This window comes from Oreochromis aureus, linkage group 3, assembly GCF_013358895.1.
Source record: "Oreochromis aureus strain Israel breed Guangdong linkage group 3, ZZ_aureus, whole genome shotgun sequence".
In the NCBI taxonomy this organism is placed as follows: Eukaryota; Metazoa; Chordata; class Actinopteri; order Cichliformes; family Cichlidae; genus Oreochromis; species Oreochromis aureus.
In genome coordinates, this window is record NC_052944.1 from 90,257,818 (window position 1) to 90,283,099 (window position 25,282).

The 25,282-nt window shown below is 40.8% G+C and overlaps 2 protein-coding genes across 4 annotated transcripts in view; one reads left to right on the forward strand and one right to left on the reverse strand.

Annotated features, from left to right (window-relative positions):
• Nucleotides 1–25,282, forward strand: part of LOC116320990 (nuclear factor 7, brain-like) — a 1,074,516-nt gene that overhangs the window by 1,043,871 nt on the left and 5,363 nt on the right. The gene's annotated exons all lie outside the window — the stretch shown is intronic.
• LOC120438385 lies at nucleotides 15,201–22,406 on the reverse strand. Of its 2 annotated transcripts, XR_005611857.1 has the most exons (3): nucleotides 20,341–22,406; nucleotides 15,384–15,864; nucleotides 15,201–15,281 (listed from the first exon to the last, which is right to left on the reverse strand). XR_005611857.1 is itself a non-coding variant. In XM_039608781.1 (2 exons), the coding sequence occupies exons 1-2, from the start codon at nucleotides 22,386–22,388 to the stop codon at nucleotides 15,801–15,803; spliced, it is 2,112 nt and encodes a 703-aa protein (XP_039464715.1). In that variant the 5' UTR covers nucleotides 22,389–22,406; the 3' UTR covers nucleotides 15,201–15,800. The 2 variants fall into 2 exon arrangements, 1 of the variants encoding a protein (XP_039464715.1); XM_039608781.1 differs by having other exon boundaries at nucleotides 15,201–15,864.

The window sequence follows — 25,282 nt, forward strand, 5'->3', positions numbered from 1 at the left end:
CTTCCTTAAGAATTGAGACACGCCATTTACAGAATTTGTGGTTTTGAAACGTTTTAGGGTATGGTCACATGACCAAAAAATACCACTGTATATTAAAAAAAAAGTTTTGGGAGTGGCATCAATACAAGAGCTACATGTCATTTTGTTTTGGAAATAGAATCTTTAAACATTGCAGATAGGCCTTCCTTGGGATATAAAACTTTAAAATTTACACTATTCAATGTTTAGCCTTAAATGTAAACATTTTTATGTTTAGAAAATGTTTTGAAGATTACAACGCTTAAAAAGCAAGGTAAAGTATAAAAAAAAAAACGTTCTACAACCTCAAAACATAAACAAGAGATTTAGTTGATAAAAGTATGTCAACAGCATTTGCTTGACTACATGAAAGTAATAACATTATAATTAACATTCATTAAAATAAATTTTTTTTTACTGTAACTCCACACGTGTCCAATTTCTACAGAAAGTTCACTCCCTTCAGGTGTCCTCATTTGACAGTAAAATATATCAAAGGATGAACTAAAGACCTCATTAAAGTCAGCTTCACTGATGAGATCACAAGATACATTGTCAGGTAAGTTACCCATCATTATCTTTTTTCTATTATTCTGATTTTAGATTATAGATTTTAAATGCTCAAAACCTTTTTGATATAATTATTTTGGATATGCATATAAACTAAGCAACTTATTGGACTGGAGATAAGAAACCTTAAATGATAAAAATCTTTGATATTAATTATGGTACAATAACAATCATGATGACTACATCTGTTATACAGAAGCAAAGAATGGAAGAAACCTGTTTTTTGCTCATCCTGCTGCTCTCAGGTCAGTGATATTAATATCTTAAACATTTGAAATATATTCTGTAAACACATCGAGACAGACTGCTGTCATTTTGGTAATCAGATTACACGTAATGTTTTTAAACAATGTATTTATTAACACATCAGCCACAAGGACAAAGATGAAATCTCATCTCCTCATGCTACAACACCTTCATCAATTTCAAATGTAAATTAATTTTTTTTTACATTTAATTTTGGATTTATTGAAGGAATTTTTGTAGTTATTTATGTAATATCTATTAAACTAAGTTGTTTTTCATGTTTTCACTGCTGAGTTAATATTGTCCCAATAATGGGGATTTTTTTTTCTTGCTTCTTTTTCTCCTCCTTCTTATTTTTACTGTTATTAACCACAAACCAGTGTATTACTACTGCTGAGAGTAAGCACAAACAAAGGAGAGTTCCATCAGGAACAATACCTGACGTCAGGTCTTTGCCAAATGAAACATTTTGCTAAGAATGAGATTTGCAACAAGGTCAGCTGTGGTCAAGCTATTTTAATTACTGCATGCTGGAGAGCTGAACTTGGGACTTCGCAGCATCCCTTTTATAACATCACACATACTCTCTGTAACCTTTTACTTTCAACAGTTTTTTGTCCCCCCTGACTGTTGCTGGGCAGGAAAGACTTTCCCACTATTTATTCTCCAGGAAGCTCTTGGCACTGGTCTTCTTGGGAGTTTCATTTTTCAGATAACATAGTTAAGCATCGTTAAGCAAAGCTAAGCAGTTTTCATCAGGTCATATTGACACACATCTTTCATCTAAATCTAAATGTGAGGATAGACTAGAATTTTCCCCATTACAATACCAGCGTCTTTGTGGCCTATCTCTGTCTTTGTGATAAATATTTCAACACAAGGAGAATAATTCAGTTCAATTAAACAGCGCCAAATTACAACAAAGTTCACCTCAAGGCGCTTTATATAGTGAGGAGGTAAAATTATTAACAAGATAATCGACCTCTGTTGGAGTATCGTTCAGATAGCTGCTCTGCTCTATGTTGGTACAGGGCATTGAAGATGATAACAATGGGTGGATTATATTCTTAAACTTAGTTACAGCACTTTCAGAAAGACATCTACTTTGATAAAGTCTACTCTCCACTGCTGTGTAATCAATTATTGTAAATGTAAATGTTATCAGGAAATGATCAGAGAGCAGAGGGTTTTCAGGTAACATTGTTAAATGTGCAGTTTCTAACAAGATCTAGAGTGTGATTAAAGTGGTGGGTGGGTTCTTTTACATTTTATTTTCAAACATTTGCCAACTGTTTCAGGACCTGTAGCAGAAATCAAATTTTAAATGAGCTCATTTAGTGTATAAAATTGTTAATTTTCTCTGTTCAAACATTTGTTCTGTTATTTTTTTTCTGCTTTGAATACAAACTTGCCTCATGTGATTTAAAATTCTTTAGGTTTTCTGTGGACCTGATGGCTTTGACCTTTTCTTGTCTTGTCTTCCTTTTCTTCTTCCAGAAGTAATTTTGCAACATAAACTAATTGTCATGGTCCTGGGTCATGTGACCCAGTATTTCTGAGCTCCATGTTATCCTGTCATTTCATCTGTATTGTAGTTTTTTCTCCAGTTATCTAGATAAATTTGCTCATGCCTAGTTTAGTTTTACTTCATGGTTTATCAGGTTCCACTTGTGTGTTCAGTTCCTCGGTTGGTAGAAAACACATGGGTGCAAATTATAAGTCTGTATCATAATGCCTTCAGTTTTTGTGTTGATTGTAGGGCTGACAACGTTAACGCGTTAGTGCCGTCAACGCGATTCAAATTAACCAAACAGAATGGACAAACTTTGGACAAGCTACCCGAAATGTGTTGGCAGCGACATTTCAGCGATTTTGATTCACTCTGAGCTCCAAATAGATTAATTACGTTAAAAAATTTTAATCACGTTAATCGTGGTGACTGCGTTAATGTTGACAGCCCTAATTTGTTGGTTTGCTTTTATTTTAGTTTTATTTTGCGAGCTGGTTATTAGATCCCACTAAAGCCAACCAGAGAATCCTCCCTGTGTGACAAGCTTGAGGGTTTTTCACCTGGGGACTGTGGGTGAAAAACCCTCAAGAGTAGGTACTCCCACTCTTTTAGTGGGAGACTTCAGTGGTTGTGTGGGTAATCCGGGGCATGATTGGAATGAATGGCTGACCTGATCTAAACCTGAGTGATGTAGTGTTACGGCACTTCTGTGCAAACCACAATTTGAATCTGAATATCCGGGTGAAGAGGGAGGCTGAACTGGTCAACTGATCAGGATGCACTCAAAGCAGCGAGGGAGCCATTAAGCTGAAAACGGAGTGATAATATCAAGCTTAGTTAGCCTTTGGGTCTTTGGAGGCAGCTGATCCCGGTGTGGGAAGAGTTTGAGGCCATAAAGAACACTTTCACATTTCCTCAAAACGATCTTACCTTCAACATATGTTACATATATTTAAACATAATTATATGTTTTTGCTTCTTTTTGCTCTTTTTATTTTATAAGTCCCGCTAATGGATTAACCAGTAGGACTGTCTTTTTGGTGTTATTGTTGTCTCTGTTTAGCCTAAATAAATTTGATGTTCAAAGGCGCACAGTGAGGTGAAATAAAAAGTACAGAAATCTGTGTAAGAAAGAATAAAAGTAAATAACATATAAATAAATACGTCTTTATCTGATGTATTAATACCATATGTCCCACCTCATACTTGCATCATATAGTAAATATTTGTAATTGTTGTTTCTGTAAGTTTGTCTTTTTCAGCCCAAGAGCCCAGTTTCAACAATAATTAGTGATACTTTTTCTTAGGAGGACTTTCCACTCTTCCTCCCCACTCCAGAGAATACCACTTTGTGAACCAGCTGATGAACTGGACTGAAGCTCAGAGTTACTGCAGAGAACACTTCACTGACTTGGTCACCATCTACAACAGCGACATCAACCAACTGCTTTTCTCAATGTCACCGAGGATCAGTACTTGGGCTTGGACAGGACTCTATAGTGATCGTTACAGCTGGAAGTGGTCCATGGAGGGAAAACTTTTTTATGTTGGCAGTACACATGAATTTCTGATCTGGGCTAACGGCCAACCAGACAGAGCAAATGGAAATGAATACTGTGTGGCTCTTCAGGGACAAACAGAGATGAATGATAGACCCTGTGGAGCTTCTTACCCTTTCCTGTGTTACAATGGTAGGAAAAATGACTTGTTGCCCTAGTTATGCCTACAATTGTATAAGCTTGCACGGGTTTCATATTTCTTTGTTTCTTTTAATCTTTCACAGCCCAAAATACAAGTTACATCTTAGTGATGGAGAGTCGCTCCTGGTCAGCGGCTCAGTCGTACTGCAGGACATACCACACAGACCTGACCAGTATAAGAAGCAAAGAGGAGAAATCCAACATCACGCTCACTTTGAATGGATCAGGGGTTCAGTATGTGTGGATTGGCCTCTACAGGGATCCCTGGGCCTCCTGGTCTGACAACACAACCTCCACATTCACTAACTGGGCGCCGTCTGAGCCTAATAACTACATTTCAGTTGAATACTGTGTATCATTTCATTTACTCTCAGGAAAATGGTCTGATGGCATGTGTAGCAGCAGAGTCTATTTTTTCTGTTTCACAGGTGAGGTCCAGAATACAAACACTGTAAGATCCTGTCATCATGTAAAACACTAATGTTTGTGTTTTTATATGTGGTTCATTTTTAGCAGTGACAAAGCAAACAGTGGTGAAAATGAAGCTTCAGTCAGAGGCAGACATGCACAGCACAGAGATCCAGCAGCAGGTTTCACAGCAGGTCAGCAGTTCAGTCACCAACACAAACTTGACACAAGTTCAAACTATGCTTCATGTTTTTCATCATCTGCACATTTTGTCCAGCTGTCAGGCCTCATGCTGTCAGAAGGACTGACAGACGTCAGGATTCGCTGGAGGAAAGTCCAGAGTTACCGTGACGACCAGTCGAAGAAGCAGGATGTGGACGGTGGCTGCAAAACTGAAGTCTGACTGGACTGAACCACTTCATGTGTGAAGTTAATAACATGCTGTGCTGAGCTGTCTCATCCTTTAAATCTTTCAATATTTCAGAGTGTAAAGTTCCACCAACAGCTCATTTGTTCAGCTGCAGTTGTAGTTTGGTAGAAATAATTTTAGACTCATTAATTTTGTAATCATCTGAAGTTTTCGTGACAGGCTTAGATTCATCATTTTCGACACTGTCCTTCTGTGGGAGTCACTGCACAGGTTTTTGTGGAAGCATTGTATTAAGATCTATACTTCTATTTCATTCTGACAGCAACCTTGAAGAACCAAAATATAACTTAAGGAGGATGAAAAACACAAAACATTGCACTATTTATGTTTGTTTACTGCTTAGATAGACTCTTTGATTTCCATAACAATGGCAGCCATAAACGGCACCATAAGAGTCCTAAACCGTACCTAATTAAAATTTGGATCATAGCTTTCAAGTGAGTCCAGTTGCAATGCATGCTGGATGTACTTTTATCTGACACTTTTTTACCTTAACTGTCATTTTGGAGAAGCAGAGGAAGCTAACTCTACTAAGCAGAGCAGTTGATGTGTGAAGTTCTTTTTGCATAGTTACTGTTGTGCTCTTAGTTTTGTACTTTTTCTCCCATTCATGTTATCATGTTTGTCTACTTTTGTATCTTTCAGATGCATACATGTTATATTTTACAGGGTTTTTATGTGGTCTTTGGGTGTTTGCTGTGCTTTAATATTTAGCAGCTCTCTGGATAGATGAGACAGAGTAAGTAGGTATATAAAAACACTAAAAATGGGGGTTCTACTTGGTAAATGGCCTGCATTTGTGTAGCACTTTACTCAGTCCCTAAGGACCCCAAAGCGCTTTACACTACATTCAGTCATTCACCCATTCACACACTGGCAATGGCAAGCTACATTGTAGCCACAACTGCCATGGGGCGCACTGACAGAGGCGAGGCTGCCGGACACTGGCGAGGTGAAAGAGTAATAGGCTCTGTTTTGAGTTTTGTTCAAAAAAGAATGACTTCATATAGGGAAAATATATATCACATATGCAGGACACCTTAAACTAGTTTTTAATTAAGCAGCAAGGCAGAACAACGTCGGGCCTGTATCAAGACACAGGGACTAAACCCCAATTCAACCAGACCCAGAACTGATCCAGAATTAAAACAGGACTACAACTGTTCAAAATCAGGACTACTTAGGATTTAACCAAGACAGAACCAGAATCAGAACTATGATGATAGTAGCACTAAAAATCATCATAGACCTGCACTACACTTATTTTTTAATTCTACCAAAGTACACTGTTTAGATTCTGAAAAGTTTATATAATTATTTAGCCTTGTTGTGCAAACAAGCCTGCATAACTTAATAAATATAGAATTTGAAAAATAACAAACCTAAAAAGAAACACTAGGTACGAGATACATGAGTACCTATGATACGGTGATACTTTTGGTAAACAACCATTTGACTAACATGTGTGTCTCACCTGCTCTTGTTCCATCTCTGTTCCTCTCTCTCCCTCTTTGTGCTGACAATCATCAAATATACAGTTGAAACCAGATATTTAAACATTCTTCAGATAAAAACACGAACACTTTTTTAATTGTAACATCAAATCAGACTAAAAGTTTATTTTTTTAGGTTGATAAATATAAAAAACATATTTGTTAACTTTAAGAGTAAAGAGAGAAACTATCTGTATTTCTTAATTGTAAATGGCACCAAATTGTATTCAGAACTGAGCCACACTTATGGAGCTCCACGATTCTTTTCCTGGTGTTTTGGTTGATATCTCTTGATTTTCCCATGTCACAGAAACAGGCTCTGTGTTTTGCCTTATATGCATCCACAGGTGTGCCACCAATTTACTCACATGGACTCTACTAACCAATCAGAAGCTTCTTCAGCTCAGAATGGAATCGTCTGGAGTTTTCTTATTAATTAACAATAAACTTAGTGTATATGTACTCCTACATTTGATGAAAGTGATAAAAAATAGACAGCTCCCGCTTTTTATTCTGACATTTAACTAATTCAAAATATATTTCAATATTTATTTATCCAAAACAAAACAAGTTTACTCTAAATTGATGTTGTACAGTAGAAAAATGTTCTTGTGTTTTCCATAAAGTGTATGTAAATATCTGGTTTAAACTGTGAATAAACTGCTGTGTATTGAAATTCCTCTTGTTTTGCATAGAAATATACTGAACAACATACAAAGCATAATATATAAAATACTGAGTTTTTTCTTTGAAAGAAGCTCCTTATGTCCATTCTTGTATATCAGTACATTACTGAAACCGATTTATTTAGCTGTGGAGGGAAACAACTGAAAATATGAAATAAACACACATGTAAGTTAAGACTCTAAAGAAACAGCGTTGTTGTTGTTCGGCTTCTCATTTCACCATTTTCACCGTCATATTTACATTATTTGTACAGTATGGATGATTTTCTTTGGTACCTGGCCAAACTTCAGTTCTCCTCTGTCTGCCTGGCTCCACTTCTCCAACAGCGCACTCGAGGCAGCAGCTCCCCCCGCCCTCTCGCTCAGTGTCTGAGCTCGGATCATACCAATATTAGGGGGGATTTACGCACAGTCGTAAATTCCCACAGTGTGCTTCGAATATTGTGTGTAGTTCTTGTTTTATACAGTTGTCAGCCAGGCATCTAACTATGACAAAATTACACTCCAAAAGACCCGCTCCGCCCCTGGTCCTGAGTGAGTCCTGAGTGATTCGTTTGCGCTACAATTCAGCGCAGGAAGGGAGGGGGTGAGTAGCTCAAATCTGCTGTTAGCATGTTAGCTGAGCGACACTACTGTGAAATGAGGAGCTATTGTCTTGATGTGACCTTCTACTCAGGGTTTTTTCTTCCAGTTCAGAGCAGAAATGTTTTTGTTAAGATACTGGATGTTGTATTTTTCTCCACAATTTTAATTATAATCTAGATATATTTCCACAAATGAAATTAGTTTTCTAACAGCAACAGGGATGAGTCAGTGAGTCAGTTGGGCTTGTGAATCATGATTCACGAGCAGTGTTGGTCAAGTTACTTGAAAAAAGTAATCAGTTACTAATTACTGATTACTTCCCCCCAAAAGTAATCCCGTTACTTTACTGATTACTTATTTTCAAAAGTAATCAATTACTTAGTTACTTAGTTACTTAGTTACTTTTTAAAAACACGATTTACAACCTGAATAGGTGATAAAGCGATAGATTTTTCAGCCCAATTCTACTTTTTCTGCATAATCCATCATACAAAATGTAATCAAATGGAAAAGTCTCTTTTTAAAACTTGTTTTATTAGTTTTAATCTTTTAACTTTATGAATCAAGCAAAAATTAAATTATATGCAACATTCTCTGACTGGAAGAAATTTGTTTAACATTTAAACCTATTTTCTGCACATTCCAGCACATAAAATAAAATATTTTTTGTGTTTACACTCACTCTTTCAAATAGATGCAAGTAAAACACAGCAGAAAATAAATAAAATCAAAGACTAGCGGTCCTGTTGCTCTATTTTCACCTGTAAAGCAGGACTGGGGTAGGCGGAGGAGGTTTACCCTGGTGCAGGTGTGCTGCAGCGGTCAGTGGAAGAATCCGCGAGTTTCTCTGTGAATTTCACATTACGTCGTAGTACACTCGGTGCTTGCTTGGACGTTTAGGGGTTTTTCGCTGTAAAAGAAGTTTTCTTCCACGCACAACGGACACTAATGTTTTTGTCACTTTTATGGAATCAAACTCAAAATAAGGTCAGTACTTCCACGCTTTAAACGCTGCATGCTACACTCTGTCCCGCACTCGATATATTATGATCTGCACACAGCTGTTGTCACGAACGTCGCACTCGCTTACGTCACTGTCATGAGACGTTCTCGCAAAAAATCACGGTTTTAGTAACGCAGTAACGCAGCGTTCCTACGTGAAAGTAACGGTAATCTAATTACCGTTTTTGCAATAGTAATCCCTTACATTACTCGTTACTTGAAAAAAGTAATCAGATTACAGTAACGCGTTACAAGTAACGCGTTACTGCCCATCTCTGTTCACGAGTCAGTAAAGTGATTCTGGAGTATTGAATGATTCGTTCATGATTGGCACATCACTAGCTCAGAGTGACCAAAGCTGCTTGTCTCTTTTGTGTGGAGCTAAACATGGTCAAGATTCACAGATGCTTTTTTTCCTCATACATGCAAAATTTGTATCATTGGAACAGAACAGGTCAGTTCTTACAAACTGCTCTTTTGGGTCATCGTCTTAGAGAAAAACAAATTGCATCTGAAGAGGCCCATCACTGGGACAGCGTGTGAGTCCGGACCGTGGTTAGCCTGTTATTAAATGGTACTTTCTATTTGTTAACAATACACACCACACTGGTAACAATCATAGTTTCTACATTATCAGCCCTTTATTTTCGACTAATAAGTAATTAAGTTGACCTTGAAGAACTTTGTAGACGTAATCCAAATTTGAATGGATTGGTGGCGTGACTTAACTCTACACTGCTACAATTTTTTTATTTTTATTTTATTTGCTTTTCTTCAGACATGTCAGACACTGGATGTTTAGTGAATGTAAATGTTTAGTATGTTACACCAAAACAAAATGAAACAGTTTGGAATAGTTGCTTTTAAAGGTTTATCATGCACTGACAAAAAAAGTAAAAAAAAAAAAATGTTGAATTAAAAGTAAAATACTGGCATCTATTGCTTTATGTCACCATAAACAATATGGTGACATAAAGCCTACAATAATTAACATTATAAGAGCCTTTTTGTGTTTGTTTTAGTTTAGTTGCTTAGCTTTTTTTTCCAGGTAGTCAAACTAATTTTTACATGGTGGGACACATACCGAGAGATTTGATTTAAAGTGGACTCAAACATCTGAAGGGCTCTCAGACTGTCGGGAACAAGATTTTGTGGTCTGATTCTTTTTGGTAGTAACTGTTAAAGAATAAATATATGTTCTTAGCGCTTATTTTCTGATTATATTGTTTTATGTATTTTAATAATAAAGGCTTGTATAAAGCAAGGCCATCTGTGAGAGAGAACTAGGTCAGAGGGTGACTTGTCACCTTAGCAACAGAGGCTTAAGTTAGTGGAAGTTTAAAAAACAGGAAGATGTCTGTGAAGGTTCTCAGTCATCCAGGTCATCGTAGTCAAAGGAGTTTGCAAAGAAAAGCGTCTGGACTTCTTTGAGTTGCTTGAAGACGTTTCACCTCTCATCCGAGAAGCTTCTTCAGTTCTAAGGTCAATTGGTGGGGAGTCCCAGATTTAAACCCAGTGGGAGTTTCCCCCCAAACAGGGACAAAAGGACCCCCTGGTGATCCTCTAATCACATGAGCCAAGGTGTGAAAGCGGGTGTGGGTCCCAATCAGCCAGGGTTTCGGGTGAGCTCATTGTGAAACCTGGCCCCACCCTATCATGTGATTTCCTGAGGTCAGATGGCCCAGGATGTGAGTGGGCGTTAAAGCATCTGGGGAGGGAACTCAAAACTGGATTATAGATGGCAGACAGTTGGTGTCGTAAACCACCGCCTCTGTTCAAAGATGGTCGCTCACAGTGGACATAGATGGCCTCTTTCACTCCTCTTTCAAACCATCTGTCCTCTCTGTCCAAAATGTGAACATTGGCATCCTTGAAAGAGTGACCTTTGACCTTTAGATGCAGATGAACAGCTGAGTCTTGTCCTGTGGAGGTGGCTCTTCTATGTTGTGCCATGCGCTTGTGAAGTGGCTGTTTGGTCTCTCCAATGTAGAGGTCTGGGCATTCCTCGCTGCACTGTACAGCATACACCACGTTGTTCAGTCTGTGTTTTGGAGTTTTGTCTTTCGGGTGAACCAGTTTGTGTCTGAGTGTGTTGCTGGGTCTGAAGTACACTGGGATGTCATATTTCGAGAAAACTCTCCTGAGTTTCTCTGATACACCGGCTACATAGGGGATGACAACGTTGTTGCGTCTGTCTTTCTTATCCTCCCTCGCTGGTGTCTGATCTTCTTTTCCGTGCCTCTTTGCTGACTTTAGAAACACCCAATTAGGATAACCGCATGTTTTGAGTGCTTCCTTTACATGTGTGTGTTCCTTCTTTTTTCCCTCAGGCTTAGAGGGAACATGTTCTGCCCGGTGGTGTAGGGTCCTAATTACTCCAAGTTTGTGTTCCAGAGGGTGATGGGAGTCAAAGAGGAGGTACTGGTCCGTGTGTGTGAGCTTCCGGTAAACTTCAATGTTGAGGTTGCCATTCTGTTCAATGTGCACGGTGCAGTCCAGGAAAGGCAAACAGTTATCCTTTGTGTCTTCCCTGGTGAACTTGATGTTTTTATCCACAGCGTTAATGTGCGCAGTGAAGGATTCCACTTCTTGTGTCTTGATTTTGACCCAGGTGTCGTCTACATATCTGTACCAGTGGCTGGGTACTCTCCCTTTGAAAGAGCCAAGAGCCTTCCTTTCCACTTCCTCCATGTAAAGGTTGGCTACAATAGGTGACACGGGGGAGCCCATGGCACAGCCATGTTTTTGTCTGTAGAAGCCTTCGTTGTATTTGAAGTATGTTGTTGTAATGCAGAGGTCTAACAGTGTGCAAATCTGATCGGGTGTGAAGTTGGTCCTGTCTTCCAAGGAGCTGTCTTCTTGTAGTCGTTTTCTGACAGTCTCCACTGCTTAATTAGGACTCTACACCACCAGGCAGAACATGTTCCCTCTAAGCCTGAAGGGAAAAAGAAGGAACACACACATGTAAAGGAAGCACTCAAAACATGCGGTTATCCTAATTGGGTGTTTCTAAAGTCAGCAGAGAGGCACAGAAAAGAAGATCAGACACCAGCGAGGGAGGATAAGAAAGACAGACGCAACAACATTGTCATCCCCTATGTAGCCGGTGTATCAGAGAAACTCAGGAGAGTTTTCTCGAAGCACGACATCCCAGTGTACTTCAGACCCAGCAACACACTCAGACACAAACTGGTTCACCCGAAAGACAAAACTCCAAAACACAGACTTAACAACGTGGTGTATGCTGTACAGTGCAGCGAGGAATGCCCGGACCTCTACATCGGAGAGACCAAACAGCCACTTCATAAACACATGGCACAACATAGAAGAGCCACCTCCACAGGACAAGACTCAGCTGTTCATCTGCATCTAAAGGATAAAGGACACTCTTTCGAGGATGCCAATGTTCACATTTTGGACAGAGAGGACAGATGGTTTGAAAGCGGAGTGAAAGAGGCCATCTATGTCCACTGTGAGCGACCATCTTTGAACAGAGGCGGTGGTTTACGACACCAACTGTCTGCCATCTATAATCCAGTTTTGAGTTCCCTCCCCAGACGCCTTAACGCCCACTCACATCCTGAGCGATCTGACCTCCAGAAATCACATGATAGGGTGGGGCCAGGTTTCACAATGAGCTCACCCGAAACTCTGGCTGATTGGGACCCACACCCACTTTCACACCTTGGCTCAGGTGATTAGAGGATCATCAGGGGGTCCTTTTGTCCCTCTTTGGGGGGATACTCCCACTGGGTTTAAATCTGGGACTCTCGGCCATTTGACCTTAGAACTGAAGAAGCTTCTCGAATGGGAGGTGAAAAGTCTTCAAGCAACTTAAAGAAGTCCAGACGCTTTTCTTTGCAAGCTCCCTTGACTAAAAAACAGGAAGTTTAGTGCAGAGCTGCAGAGGCATATTAATAAAATACAGGAAACCAGTACAGGTAGAAAAAGCGGAACTAATTAACACACACACACACACACACACACACACACACACACACACACACACACACACACACACACACATCAACTCAGGCCAGAAGAAATTGTTTTCATGGAAACTATGTGTGATGTGTAAAGGACCAAACTAACACCTATATGATACACATTTTTGGTTTCTAATGCTAGAGATTTTGCAACTGGCTTTGGGCTGTGCAGGTCTCTCACTTCCGGAAGATGATTAAATAAAGAATTATAAATGTTTTGACCACTCCTGAGTCATGTTTTTCTCTGTCAGAAAAGAATGAAAAAGAATCAGATTTAATAGTATAGTAATAGTATAGGTTGTGTGGTCTGATTCTTTTTGGTAGGAACCAAAAACAAAACAAGAGATTGTGGATCCAAGCAGCAAAACTGAGCTTTGTCTGACAGGTGGGTGGCTTCTCCCTGGCATAGGGTGGAGTGCTCAGTCATTTGAGTGGGGCTTAAAGTAGAACTGCTAATCCTCTACAGTGAAAGGAGGCAGTAAAGTTGTTTCAGGATTCTGGTAAGGATGCCACCTAGGCACCTTCTGGCTGAGGTGAAGGATGCCCTAGAACAGAGCCAGAACACACTGGAAAGATTATATTTTTCAGCTGGCCTGGGAATGCCATAATTTTGCCTTGGATAAGCTGGAAGAGGTGGCTGAGGAGAGCGAGGCCTGGGTTTCTCTGTTCAGGCTGCTGCCTCTGCTAAACGAGTCACCGTTTACCTAGGCTGTCAATATTGGTTGAGAAGCATTCACCTCTATTTATTTTTTTCAGTTTTTCTTTCTTTTTTCTTTTCTTTTTTTTTTAAGGGAACTTAGGCCTAACATTAGCTAATATATCCATGCTTTTTAAACAGCAAATTTGCATTATGACTGACACTAGCACCACTGGCAAACAATCAGGTTGTTAAGTGATGATGTAGAATTTCGTTTCTGGTCCAGACTCTTCTGTGTTCAATATGCCGCAATGCTGTATTCTTTGTTGTTATAAGAATATAACAATATAAGCTACCCTTTATACAGTAACTTTAAGCTAGCACCATAACCATAACTCTCCATGACGTCAAGCCTTTTATGCAAATATCAACATGTGTAGTATCCACAGAAACATTGGAATCTCAGGTAGATGCTCATACAAACCATTTCTACAACCACCAAACACAGCAAAAAGAAGCGATGATTAAAATAGCAGTACCATAAATGCTCAAAAGTCCAATAAACACAAACAACTGAGCCTAGAATTTGCCAGAGTTCATGTAACTGGGTAAACAATGGTACGATAGCTCAAGACCACACCGATTCCAAAACACCAAATTTCACCACACTCTGATCAAGATTCACTGAACTAGCCACAAAAGAAGACCACAAAAACACCTAGCGGCGCAAATGCACTAAGACAGAAATTGGCTTACTGTACCATATTCCTCCACATTTTCACCAGTAGCCAATAGCCTGCATAGCTACTGATAATGGAGGGCTAGCTAGTCTCATCAGCTCAACTTCTGTCAACAACCGCCATTTTAGACCCAGTTACAAACACATGAATTTGGGGCCACATGGGGTCTGGCCTTGCAACTTCTGATTGGTTGAAGTGACATGAATGCGGCATTGTTACTGTGATTCTATTGGCTTAAACGATTAAAAAGGGAAATCGAGCAAATGGGCCAAAAGCAGGCGAAGCTACAGCACCTCAGAGTTCACCAGAGGATATTTAAACACTCCATGCACACGGTAGAAAGGGTCTGCCTGTGAATGTGTGGTTAATTCTTCAAATATATTCAAAAAACAAGTATTTTTAGGTATGTTAATGAAATTAAATCATTTCTGCAGTTTAATACCTAAAGAAAATCAAGTAAAAGTGCTGCAATTTTCACTGTTTTACATTGAACTAAAGCATAATTTAATGGGATTCATTGCTAAAAAATAAAAAATTTAAAAAATTAGGTGAGGAAAAAATCTACTTACTTTTTCTATGTTCTAGCCTGAGTAGTTTTGACGCCATAACATCTGATGCAATTTTCACACCTTTGATGACATCTTGCAAGTGTTAGCTTTATTTTGATACCAATACTGTTTACACCAAGCTTGTAATTGCACAGAAATACTCCATTCATTTTGGACATGTTATTTTTGAGCAGGAAGCTCAGGAAGCCCTTTGGGGCTTTGCTGGTTAATATCCACAAATATATCTCAAAGCTGTTATATCAGCACTCACTGTATTACCAACAAAACCACATTAACATTGCTGTCGCTCGCTGACTTATTATAGTCACTCTATAAATGCTGTCCATTTGAATGCTCTTACCTGTAAACACTGCCGTATCCTCCAGAATCCAGTGAGACTGAATTCTGGAATCTTCCCATCCTCCTGTTACTCATCCTCTGAATGGATGATAACTACCTTCTGAACAACCTAGAAGGTAGAAAGTCCCTACTGGCCCATATCTGTGGGCTGATTTCCACTAATAATGCCCATTGAATAGACTGATAACATCCAGAGCGAGTGTCTCATATGAGCATTATTAAATTATTTATACAGATTTGTAGCAACAAGTAGTAGTATCACTCCCTCCAGTTAATAGACGACACCACGGTTCTTCATTCACTGATGGATTTATTCCTCCGCCACACTTCTCCTCTGAAACACCATAAAATCCACCGTCAAACTGTCATTACATAAAAGTACAGAATGACCAAACATAAATATTACAAATAAACATTTAAACCCAAGTTAACAAATACACGATAAACAAACACAGTTAACATACCTCGCTGGCTGCATGTAACCGTGAGGGAATGAGTCCGCTTCAGGAACAAAAACTTACGAAAGTAATTCCCAATTCCTTCTTCTTCTTCTTCTTTACAGCTTTCTTTTACTTTAAAACTGCTTATTTATTCCTTCTTATGACTTAGTTAAGTTATAGCTTAGCTTCTTTGCACATGCCCTTTTGACTTCCCTTTACGTCACTTAAAGGGACCTATGCGCAACACAGAATGAAACTTAGTTCCTACCTCAAAAGGAACAACAATAAATAAAGGAAATAAACATAAATGAACACAATAAATTAAACAAATTGACATAATTTACATTTATGGCAGTTAAACTCCCACCAAATCTCAACTTGAGATTTCCTTATAGATTCGAATCTTCAAGTTATAAGCATTTACAACAGTTTAACACATGCTTATTCTGCTTCAACAAGTAGAACTATTTTTTGCACTGGCCTTTCAAGATAAACTGGCTTAGATGTTGTTGTGGAAGTTTTCCACTAAATAAAGCCTGCAGATGAGTGGTGAGCGGTAGCTAACATTCTTTAATCAAAACACACAGAACAGAAAACCAAGCTTGGTGGAGAGCCTGCATGACCACGGGGCAGGGTCAGCAGAGTCTCACTGAGAGTAGGGTGGCTCTCACTTAAATACCTTCTCCAGGAACAAAAGGCAGTACACAGATGTTTCACACCTTAAGATTCACCACTCCCTGGAAGAGACAAAAGACTCTTCCTGTGGAGTTGTCTGCTTCCCCCAACTTCCTAACTAGACCCCCACCATTTGTCTTACAGTATGGGTGTCAGACATGTTAAAATCAGTGGCACCAAGGCATTACACAATAAAATAATGTGATTAATACATAAGTGAAAGAAATTCCATTACAATCCCACCCTTTGATTCTCAAATCAAGAATCACATTAAAACCAGAATTTCTTTCCCAACATTCTGTATATTACATCAACATTATTTTACACTTAAAGGAGTTTCACACTGTGTATCCTAACTTCACTGTTCTCCCACCACCCTTTGTTCATCTTTAATCCTCCCCACAATCTAAGCTCTCACATGCAAATGGCAACAACAATGATACAGAGGAAAGGTCTTCTCCAGAGTGTCAAAGTACTTTGCATGGCAAAGTGAAAAAGCATTAGATGGTCATTCCCAGTCCCCGGTCATGGCTCCTGGTGTCTGTGCCATTTACAGAGTTATAATTCCAACGCTGATCTTCCTCTGCGCTGTCACTTTTGGAGCTTGGCACGCTCTCTCCATCCCTCGATTTCTGTTCCAACGCAGCTGTAGATTTAAGGCAGAGCACGTCGTACACCTTAGTTGTCTTCCTCAACGTCAACGGCGAAACTCTTTCATTTTATTTTAAGATTTTGCTGTTCAAAATCTCCTCGTGACAATCCTTTGGAAGCCCAGTGGTGCAGCCCACTGTGGTTTGTCAGTTGTCCTGCAGATGGTCCCTGCTTCTCACTGGTCCTGTTGAAAGTGTTCTCTCCCGGTCGTGGTCTGTATCTGCGTCAATCCTTCCATATCCCTCATGTCACGGTCTCTGCAATTTCAAAATGAAAGCTTCCACGGAAAACCCTCTTTTGCCCTATGTCAGCTTAGCACAATTAGACATGCACAATGAAGTTGTACGTTGTCTCTTAAAAATTCACAGGGCTTCTCCCCTGGAGTAGTTTCACTCCAGGCCCTGTTTTAGAAAAGGTAAAACATTAGCCAGTGGTGTGTCCTGCTGTAACTCATGTGATTAGATCATATGATTAACCCTTTGCTGTGGAAAAATAGATGTTAGCGCAGCGCATCTGTATGCACACTTTCTCACAGTGACCTCTGCACTGTAAACAATACAAGGTCATGAATAACACACCGCTGGTAAATTCAAAGACACAGAAAGTGGCAGTTGAAAGGTTAAACCAGCATGGCCCAAAAGCCCATGCAACCTGTTGCTGTCACCTTTCTGCTCCTGTAAAAAGAAACATACATACATCCACCCTTTTGTCAGGTCAAGGTGGAGGTGCAATCTTGCATACTGGTGTCAAGTCAGTCAAGCTTTTGTCAGTCCAGTCAGTCCCTTATTTTGTTTGCTGACAGTAGAACCTCGTGACGCAATAAGTTTCTACTGCCAGCAATGATGTCATTTCAAAAAAGAAAAAAGAATTTAGACTGGATTACCTCGCTGAATCCTTTTTGACAGGGACTTGTTTTCTGATTGTCCCAAATAAGTGGCTTTCTCCCGAGCCCATTTTAATTTTTTGGAGAAACTCACTTGCGATTGTTCAACATGTTGTGTAGCGCTTTCGATCCCGATATTGCAGGCCTGCTTCAAAAGAGAAAATTTCTAAACAAAAAAATCTCAGTGCACTGTTAAAATCAAAAAACATGAAGGCCTCTTTTTAGAAGTTGCCTAAGCATACTCTCTTAGAATTATAGAGCAAAACAAAACTAATTGGCAGTTTCAAAGTGGTACCAAAGGAAAATGCAAAATCCCCAAAACTTTCATCCACCAGTCACACACCTCACACAACAATATTCTATTAGATAATGAGTTTTGTTTTCCCCCATGTACCCAGATGTGTGTCATGATAAGACCTCCCCCACACATCAGAAACAAAAAACTCAATAATCTATTAGCCCCCACTCATCTGACCCCCCTGCAGCATTCTGTTCACCCCTGCAATAATTCAATCATCCTTCCCCAAAATAATACTAGTTCACTAGTCTATGTATCACTTCTTAACCTACTAAGTGAACCGGACAAGATGATGGTAACAGCAATGCATGCTTAAAATGCTATTTGGTCTTCATGAGCTTCATTGCATGTGTGTTTGTGTTAGTAGGATTAATGCATTTTTCTGTTTGTGTAATTTTTGTGTACCTCTCCTCTTTGCAGTGCTCCAGACACTTTTCAATTCTCCACGCAAGGCAGTCGTTTTTTCTCCCAGTTTCCTAAACCCAAATTTCATTTCCCACACTAAAACAGCCATGTTCTCCCCTGCTCCTTCCACTGTGGTCTCATCTCATCTCTCCCCCTTGCAGCAGTCCAGTGAGAGTCAGTTGTCTTTCAGCTTTGTCCTGTGTTCCACTGTCTCATCTTGCCATTTTGCTCCAAAAGTGGCAAATGTCCAACTCAGACAGTCTTTTCAAAGGTCCATTCACACACAGTGAAGTTGCAGCTCGTTCTAAATGCACATCCATCCATCCAGTCATGATGATGCCATTTTTCTTCTTGCTGCCGCTGTCTTGCACAGCTGCTGCTGCTGCTGGACCTTTTCTTCACTGCTCAGGACCCTGCTGTGAGCTCTTGATATCCATCTCGTTGTTCTGGAACTGCATTTCTTGTCTTCAGGGAGAGATTCTTGGAGCTTGTGTTCTCAGGGTGACAAACACATGGAAGTTAAGCTGTAAAACAATTCAGCCAAACTTGGCTTGAGTGTTTCTAATGATGTTAACCTATAATTTCTTCCGACTGCTGCACGTGAAAAATTGATCAGGGTCTGCTCTTCACCTGCAAGTGACACACTGAGACATTTTGATCATTCTTATCACTGCTTAAAGAAACACGTCTCCCTCTCTGGTTCTGAAGTCCCTTTCTTAAAAACCCAGAGATTGTGTAGTTGTTCTGCACTGAAAATCACCAAACCCTCTTCCTATTTTTTTTACTTATTTTCATCAACAATTCTGCTAAAAAGAAATTTTTGTGTGTCCACACTAGGGGAGCTGGTAGCCTGCAGTACCACCCTCTCCCGCTAGTTGGAAACAACTTTTACGCACATTTCTACACTCCTCTGTTTTTTTTTCTTGTTTTTGTTCCCCATTTTCAACATTTTGAACCCCATTTTTCACTGTTTTTTTTTTTTTGTTTGTTTTTTTTACACACACACATCACCTTTTTCCACACAACCATTCTCTGCAATCTTACACACCACACATTTACTCAGTTCTTACCATACAGTCAAACATTGAGTTTTGTCTCTGGCCGCCTGGTGGAACGTCTGCCGCAGTCGCCTCTCGAGCCACTAATCCGGCTCCGCTGACTGCCCCTGGAATCTAGATTCTCTTCCTACTACACGAGGCGTCCCCCGTGAGGTTCCTTGCCTTCTACGGACCAAGGAACGAACACCGCCACCCCCAGTCTCCTTTGAAGAAGTTAGGATCTTTTAGAAGACGCTAGGGATGTCACTCCGTGATTCTACACGAAGACTCTCCGTGATTCTACACGAAGACTCCCTCGGAGCTCTTGCCCTGGAAGGTCGTAACACACCTTCTTGGGCTCCCCGAAGGCTGCAACACGCTCACCTCTTGCCAGACACAAAACTCTCGTGACTTGTTACAAGTTAGCTATCACTCACCCATCTGCAGGAGTCCCCTCAAAATCGATGGTCTCGGTGGTTGCTGAAACGCGCGGCTCCGTGACTCCTCCATTTCCTTTGCTTCAACAGCCGGTAGGACAAAGGTACCTTTTACCTCAGGGGTGATCAGCCCATCCACGGAACCGTTGTTCAGCGACCACACGGACCACCCTGCTCGCAGCGCCATTCTGTTGTGGAAGTTTTCCACTAAATAAAGCCTGCAGATGAGTGGTGAGCGGTAGCTAACATTCTTTAATCAAAACACACAGAACAGAAAACCAAGCTTGGTGGAGAGCCTGCATGACCACGGGGCAGGGTCAGCAGAGTCTCACTGAGAGTAGGGTGGCTCTCACTTAAATACCTTCTCCAGGAACAAAAGGCAGTACACAGATGTTTCACACCTTAAGATTCACCACTCCCTGGAAGAGACAAAAGACTCTTCCTGTGGAGTTGTCTGCTTCCCCCAACTTCCTAACTAGACCCCCACCATTTGTCTTACAGTATGGGTGTCAGACATGTTAAAATCAGTGGCACCAAGGCATTACACAATAAAATAATGTGATTAATACATAAGTGAAAGAAATTCCATTACAATGTGCGTTTTCCCTGTTTGTCCAAAATTGAGTCACTAACCAACAGCTTTACCTTTCTGACCCTTCCATCAGAGCTGGGGTACACCTCTGTGACTCTTGCTAGTCTCCAGCGATTTTGCGGAGCACTGTCCTCTTGGAGAATAACAATGTCATTGACCTTGGTGTTTCTTTTATCCCCATGCCATATCTGTCTTTGCTGGAGATTAAGAAGATACTCCCTCCTCCACCTTGTCCAAAACTCATTCGCCAAGAACTGCACCTGACGCCATCTCTTATGCAGATATAAATCTTGACTCACGAACTGACCCGGAGGTGGCAATATGATGTTAGACTTCATCAGAAGAATGTGATTTGGTGTGAGCGGTTCAAGACTTGTTGGATCATTCAGGTGCTCTGTTGTCAGCGGTCTGCTATTTATAATAGCCATCACTTCATACAAAAATGTCCTAAGTGAGGCGGTGTCAAGTCTTTTAGCAGACTGATCAAGGATTGCTGTTAGAACACTTCTGATTGTCCTTATTTGCCTCTCCCAAATTCCTCCCATATGGCTTGATGATGGGGGATTCATTACAAACTCACAGCCATATTCCTTCAACTGCTCATGATCCAAGTTCTTCATTGAGTCCATGAACTCTCTTTTTGCACCCACAAAGTTGGTACCTTGATCACATCTCAACTGCCTTACATTCCCACGTATTGCAATGAATACGCGCAATGCATTGATGAAAGCATCTGAACTAAGGTCATCAAGCATTTCGATATGTACAGCTCTGCAACACATACAAGTGAAGAGAAGACCATACTTCTTCAGTTCCTTTCTTGCATCCCTCACATAGAATGGTCCAAAGCAATCTATGCCACAATATGTGAATGGAGGGGTCATTTCCATTCTGTCCTTTGGCAAATCTGCCATTTTTGGATCTTGTGTGTTCCTTCTATACTTTCTGCATGTGACGCACTTAAAGACATGTGAGGCAACTCCACTGCTGCATCCAATGACCCATATCCCATTAGATTGCAATTCATTTACAGTCATACCTCTTCCTTGATGCTGTACCTTCTCATGATAATGCTTGATCAATAAAGAAGACACGTGACTTGTTTTTGGCAGAATAGCAGGATGTTTAACATGTGGATGAAGGTCACTTCTTGTCAAGCGGCCGCCTACTCTCAGCACACCCTGCTCATTCAAAAATGGACTTAATTTGCATAGCCTTTTTGCTTTGTCTTTGGATTTTACGTCCTTGCATTGCTGTAAATTCTTCATCTCACTGCTGAATACTTCTCTTTGGACCAATCTGATTATGAAAAGTTCAGCTTGTTGTCTTTCCTCAACACTTGTACTTCCATTGAGTTTGGGACTAAGACCCTTAACTTGCTTAGCATGACGTTTAAGGCAAGCAATAGCCTTAACAACTCTTTTCCAGTCAGAAAACTTAGTCAGGCGGTCCAACAATGTTCTATTTGCCCTTGCACTGGTGTTGAGCACCTGAGCCCTTCGAAGTTCTGTATCATTGTCACTAACCTCTCCCACCTTGGCATCTTTTGTGGGTAGCTCCTTCTCCCACAGAAAGTCTGGGCCAGTGAACCAATTTGAAGCAACAAGCTGATCTGCCGATAACCCTCTCGAAGCATGGTCCGCCGGATTGTCTTCGGATTGCACATGATACCATTGGTTGGCATCTGTGGTGGCCGTGATTCTCTGGATCCTATTTGCCACGAAAACATGAAAGCGTCTGGCATCATTATTAATGTACCCGAGAACAACCTTTGAATCAGTCCAATAATATTCCTTAAGGTTGTCTATTTCGAGCTCATGTTTTAACACGGCACCCATCTTCGCAGCAACCACTGCTGCAGACAGCTCAAGCCTTGGAACTGTTGTGACCTTAGTGGGGGCAACACGCGCTTTCCCCATGACAAGTGAGCAGTGTACGCTGCCATTAGAGTTGACTGCTCTTAGATAAGTGCACTCCCCATAACCTGTGAAGCTAGCATCTGAGAAGTGATGTAATTCGTACTGCTTGACATCTATGAAGCTTGCTGGCATGTAGCACCTCTTAATCTTTACTTGACATAAGTTATGGAGATCTTGTTACCATGACTGCCACTGTGATCTGCACTCCTCTGAAAGTGGTTCATCCCAACTAGCTTTCTCTCGACTCAACTGTTGCAAGATCAACTTCCCACGTAAAACGAATGGTGCTACGAAACCCAAAGGATCGTAGATGGAAGCTACTGTGGATAGCACTCCCCTTCTCGTCATTGGGTGTTTCTTGACAGTTACTCTGAACTGAAAGTCATCAGAGGATACACACCATTGCACGCCCAGTGCTCTTTCTAGGAGTGGCTCCCCTAAATCTATGTCCAGCTCTTTGACACTGTCAGCACACTCTTCCTTCGGTATTGACTCCAATACCTTCTTGCTGTTGGAAATGAACTTGTGTAGTCTAAGCTTGCCTGCACTGCAGAGCTCTCTCGCTTCCTTGATCAGCTCGATTGCCTCAGCATCAGACCTTACACTCACCAGTCCATCATCAACATAAAAATTTCTTCGGATGAACTTGACAGTGCTTTGGTTAAATCGATCCTGACCTTCAGTGGCTAGATGTTTAAGTCCAAAATTGGCACAGCCAGGTGAGGAAGCTGCTCCAAACAAATGGACTTTCATCCGAAAAACTGATGGCGGAGACTCAAGATCACCATTCTCCCACCATAAGAACCTCAAGTAGTCTTGGTCTTCAGGCTTTACATGGAATTGATGAAACATTCGTTCCACATCACACATAATAGCGACTGGGCCCTTTCGAAATCTACAAAGAACTCCCACCAAGGTGTTTGTGAGCGCTGGCCCTGTAAGAAGGTGGTCATTCAATGACATGTCTTGAAATCTTGCCGAGCAATCAAAGACCACTCGCAGTTTCTCTGGCTTTTGAGGGTGGTATACGCCATGATGGGGAATATACCAAGCTGATTGTTTATGAAGCTCTTCTTCTGGGACCTTTTCTGCTTCGCCACGACTGATAATGTCTTTCATGAAGTTCATGTAGTCTGTCCGATATTTCTGGTCTCTCTTGAGCTTCCTTTCCAAGCACATGAGGCGTTGAACAGCACATGGCTTGTTATTTGGTAGCTCTGGCCTGCTCTGTTTAAAAGGCAGAGGCATTTCAAGATGTCCGTCTTCTTTGTGCCTAATGTCTTCTTTCATTTTAGTCAAAACCGAGATCTTCTTGCGAGAGAGATTTGCCTCTTCTCCAAGCCTTTCACTGAAGTCAGATTCCAGCACCTTAAGTACGTCTTCTGGAGTAGTCATCTCCTTAATTCTTGTTTTACAAACATAATGAACTTCGCTTTTCAGCTTACTTGTTACTTTGGGTTCAGGGGTCACTTGCTTTACAATGATGCGGTGACTTAATCCAATTGCATCACTGTAGTGTTCGCTTGGATCACCATAGCTGACTATGCTCCAGCCTACGTCAGTTTTCTGTGCGAAGGGCTGGTTGTCCTCACCACATACAACTTCTCTAGGCATTAGTGCTTGTGGACAGTTATACCCAATCAGAAGACCGATTTCACATGTCTTCGACAGGGCAATGTGTTCCGCAAGATGCTCTAAATGAGGCCATGCCCTTGCAGTCTCTGGCGTTGGAATGTGTGTACGATTGGCAGGTATGAATTCACGAGTGTAGACCGTTGGCACTGTGATCTTCTTAGAAGAAGATAACCCTCTTATTTGCAGACCTTTGAGTCTTTTGCATAGTACAATTGTCTCCTTGGAAGACGTGGACAGCTTCAACTTGACTGGCTCTGCATTAACATCAAGAGCATCCGCTTCTTCTTCAAGAATGAATGAAGAGTCACTTTGTGAATCTAACAGACCATAGACAAGGACTTCTTTGTTTGAATCACCTGGCATTGATGCATAAACAGGAACTATTGCTGAAGTCTGAGCACTGTTACCATCATGCACAACTCTATTGGATGTGGTTTCTTGAGTAGTGTCTTGCGGTGATTGTGGCTTTCTTTCCTTACTGCAACCTGTCCTGTCATTTTCTTGTTGTTTTGAGCGATCCTCATGTAAGCATGTGGGGTGGCGCTTTGAGCAGGTGTCGCAGACCATCCGGTTGCTGCAATTCTTGGATTGATGGCCAGGACTCAAACAGCCGAAGCACAGTTTCTCACCTTGAATGAACTTCACTCGGTCAGCAACTGGCCTTGCAGTTAGTCTACGGCACTTGTGTAAGACATGCCCTGTTTTCTTACAAAACATACATGTGCTTATGTTCTTCTCAGTGGTGTTAGTTGTAAAAATCCTTGCACTTGCTGCTTGGTTCTTAGAGGTCACTACATTCTGAGGTTTAGATCTTGTCCTTTCGGGCTCCCCTTGCCGCAAAGCATAGTAAGATGTAACAGGGTTACAAGCAATACTAGCCTCCAATGTCAGGAAAGTTACAAAATACTTGAAATCTGGGAACCTTCCATGCTCTAGCTGATACTGTGTGGCTTTTCGGTTCCATCTGCTGCTTAACCAATCAGGCAACTTGGCTGTCAGTTTTTGATTTTCAATGCCGTCATCAAGAATACGCAGACTCTCATTGTGAACCATGGCACATTCACAACTGCGTAAAAAGTCCACGAATTTCCTTAAGTCAGCGCTCTCTCTTGACGCTATTTTTGGCCAGGCATGTAATTTGTCTCGGCAGGCTTTGGCAATCATAAAAGGCTGGCCGTATCTCTCATTGAGGAGTTCCCATGCAGCAACATATGCAGTATCTGAGCCAATCAGAAAATAACCTTCTAATGCCTCTCTAGCTGCTCCTCCAACGTATTTCTGGAGGAAGAATATTTTCTCTGAGCTTGGAACGTTTTTCTTTTCAATAAGAGTTTGGAAGGATGACTTCCAATGATTAAACTTGAGTGGATCACCACTAAAAACTGTGGGCT

Excerpts from the sequence above, each read along its gene's own strand:
- LOC120438385 (XM_039608781.1), bottom strand. The coding sequence starts at position 22,388 with ATGCCAGCAAGCTTCATAGATGTCAAGCAGTACGAATTACATCACTTC. Across the intron at positions 15,865-20,340 it reads GACAAACAGGGAAAACGCAC|ATCTAAGCCAGTTTATCTTG; the intron begins ATTGTAATGGAA and ends TTCCACAACAAC.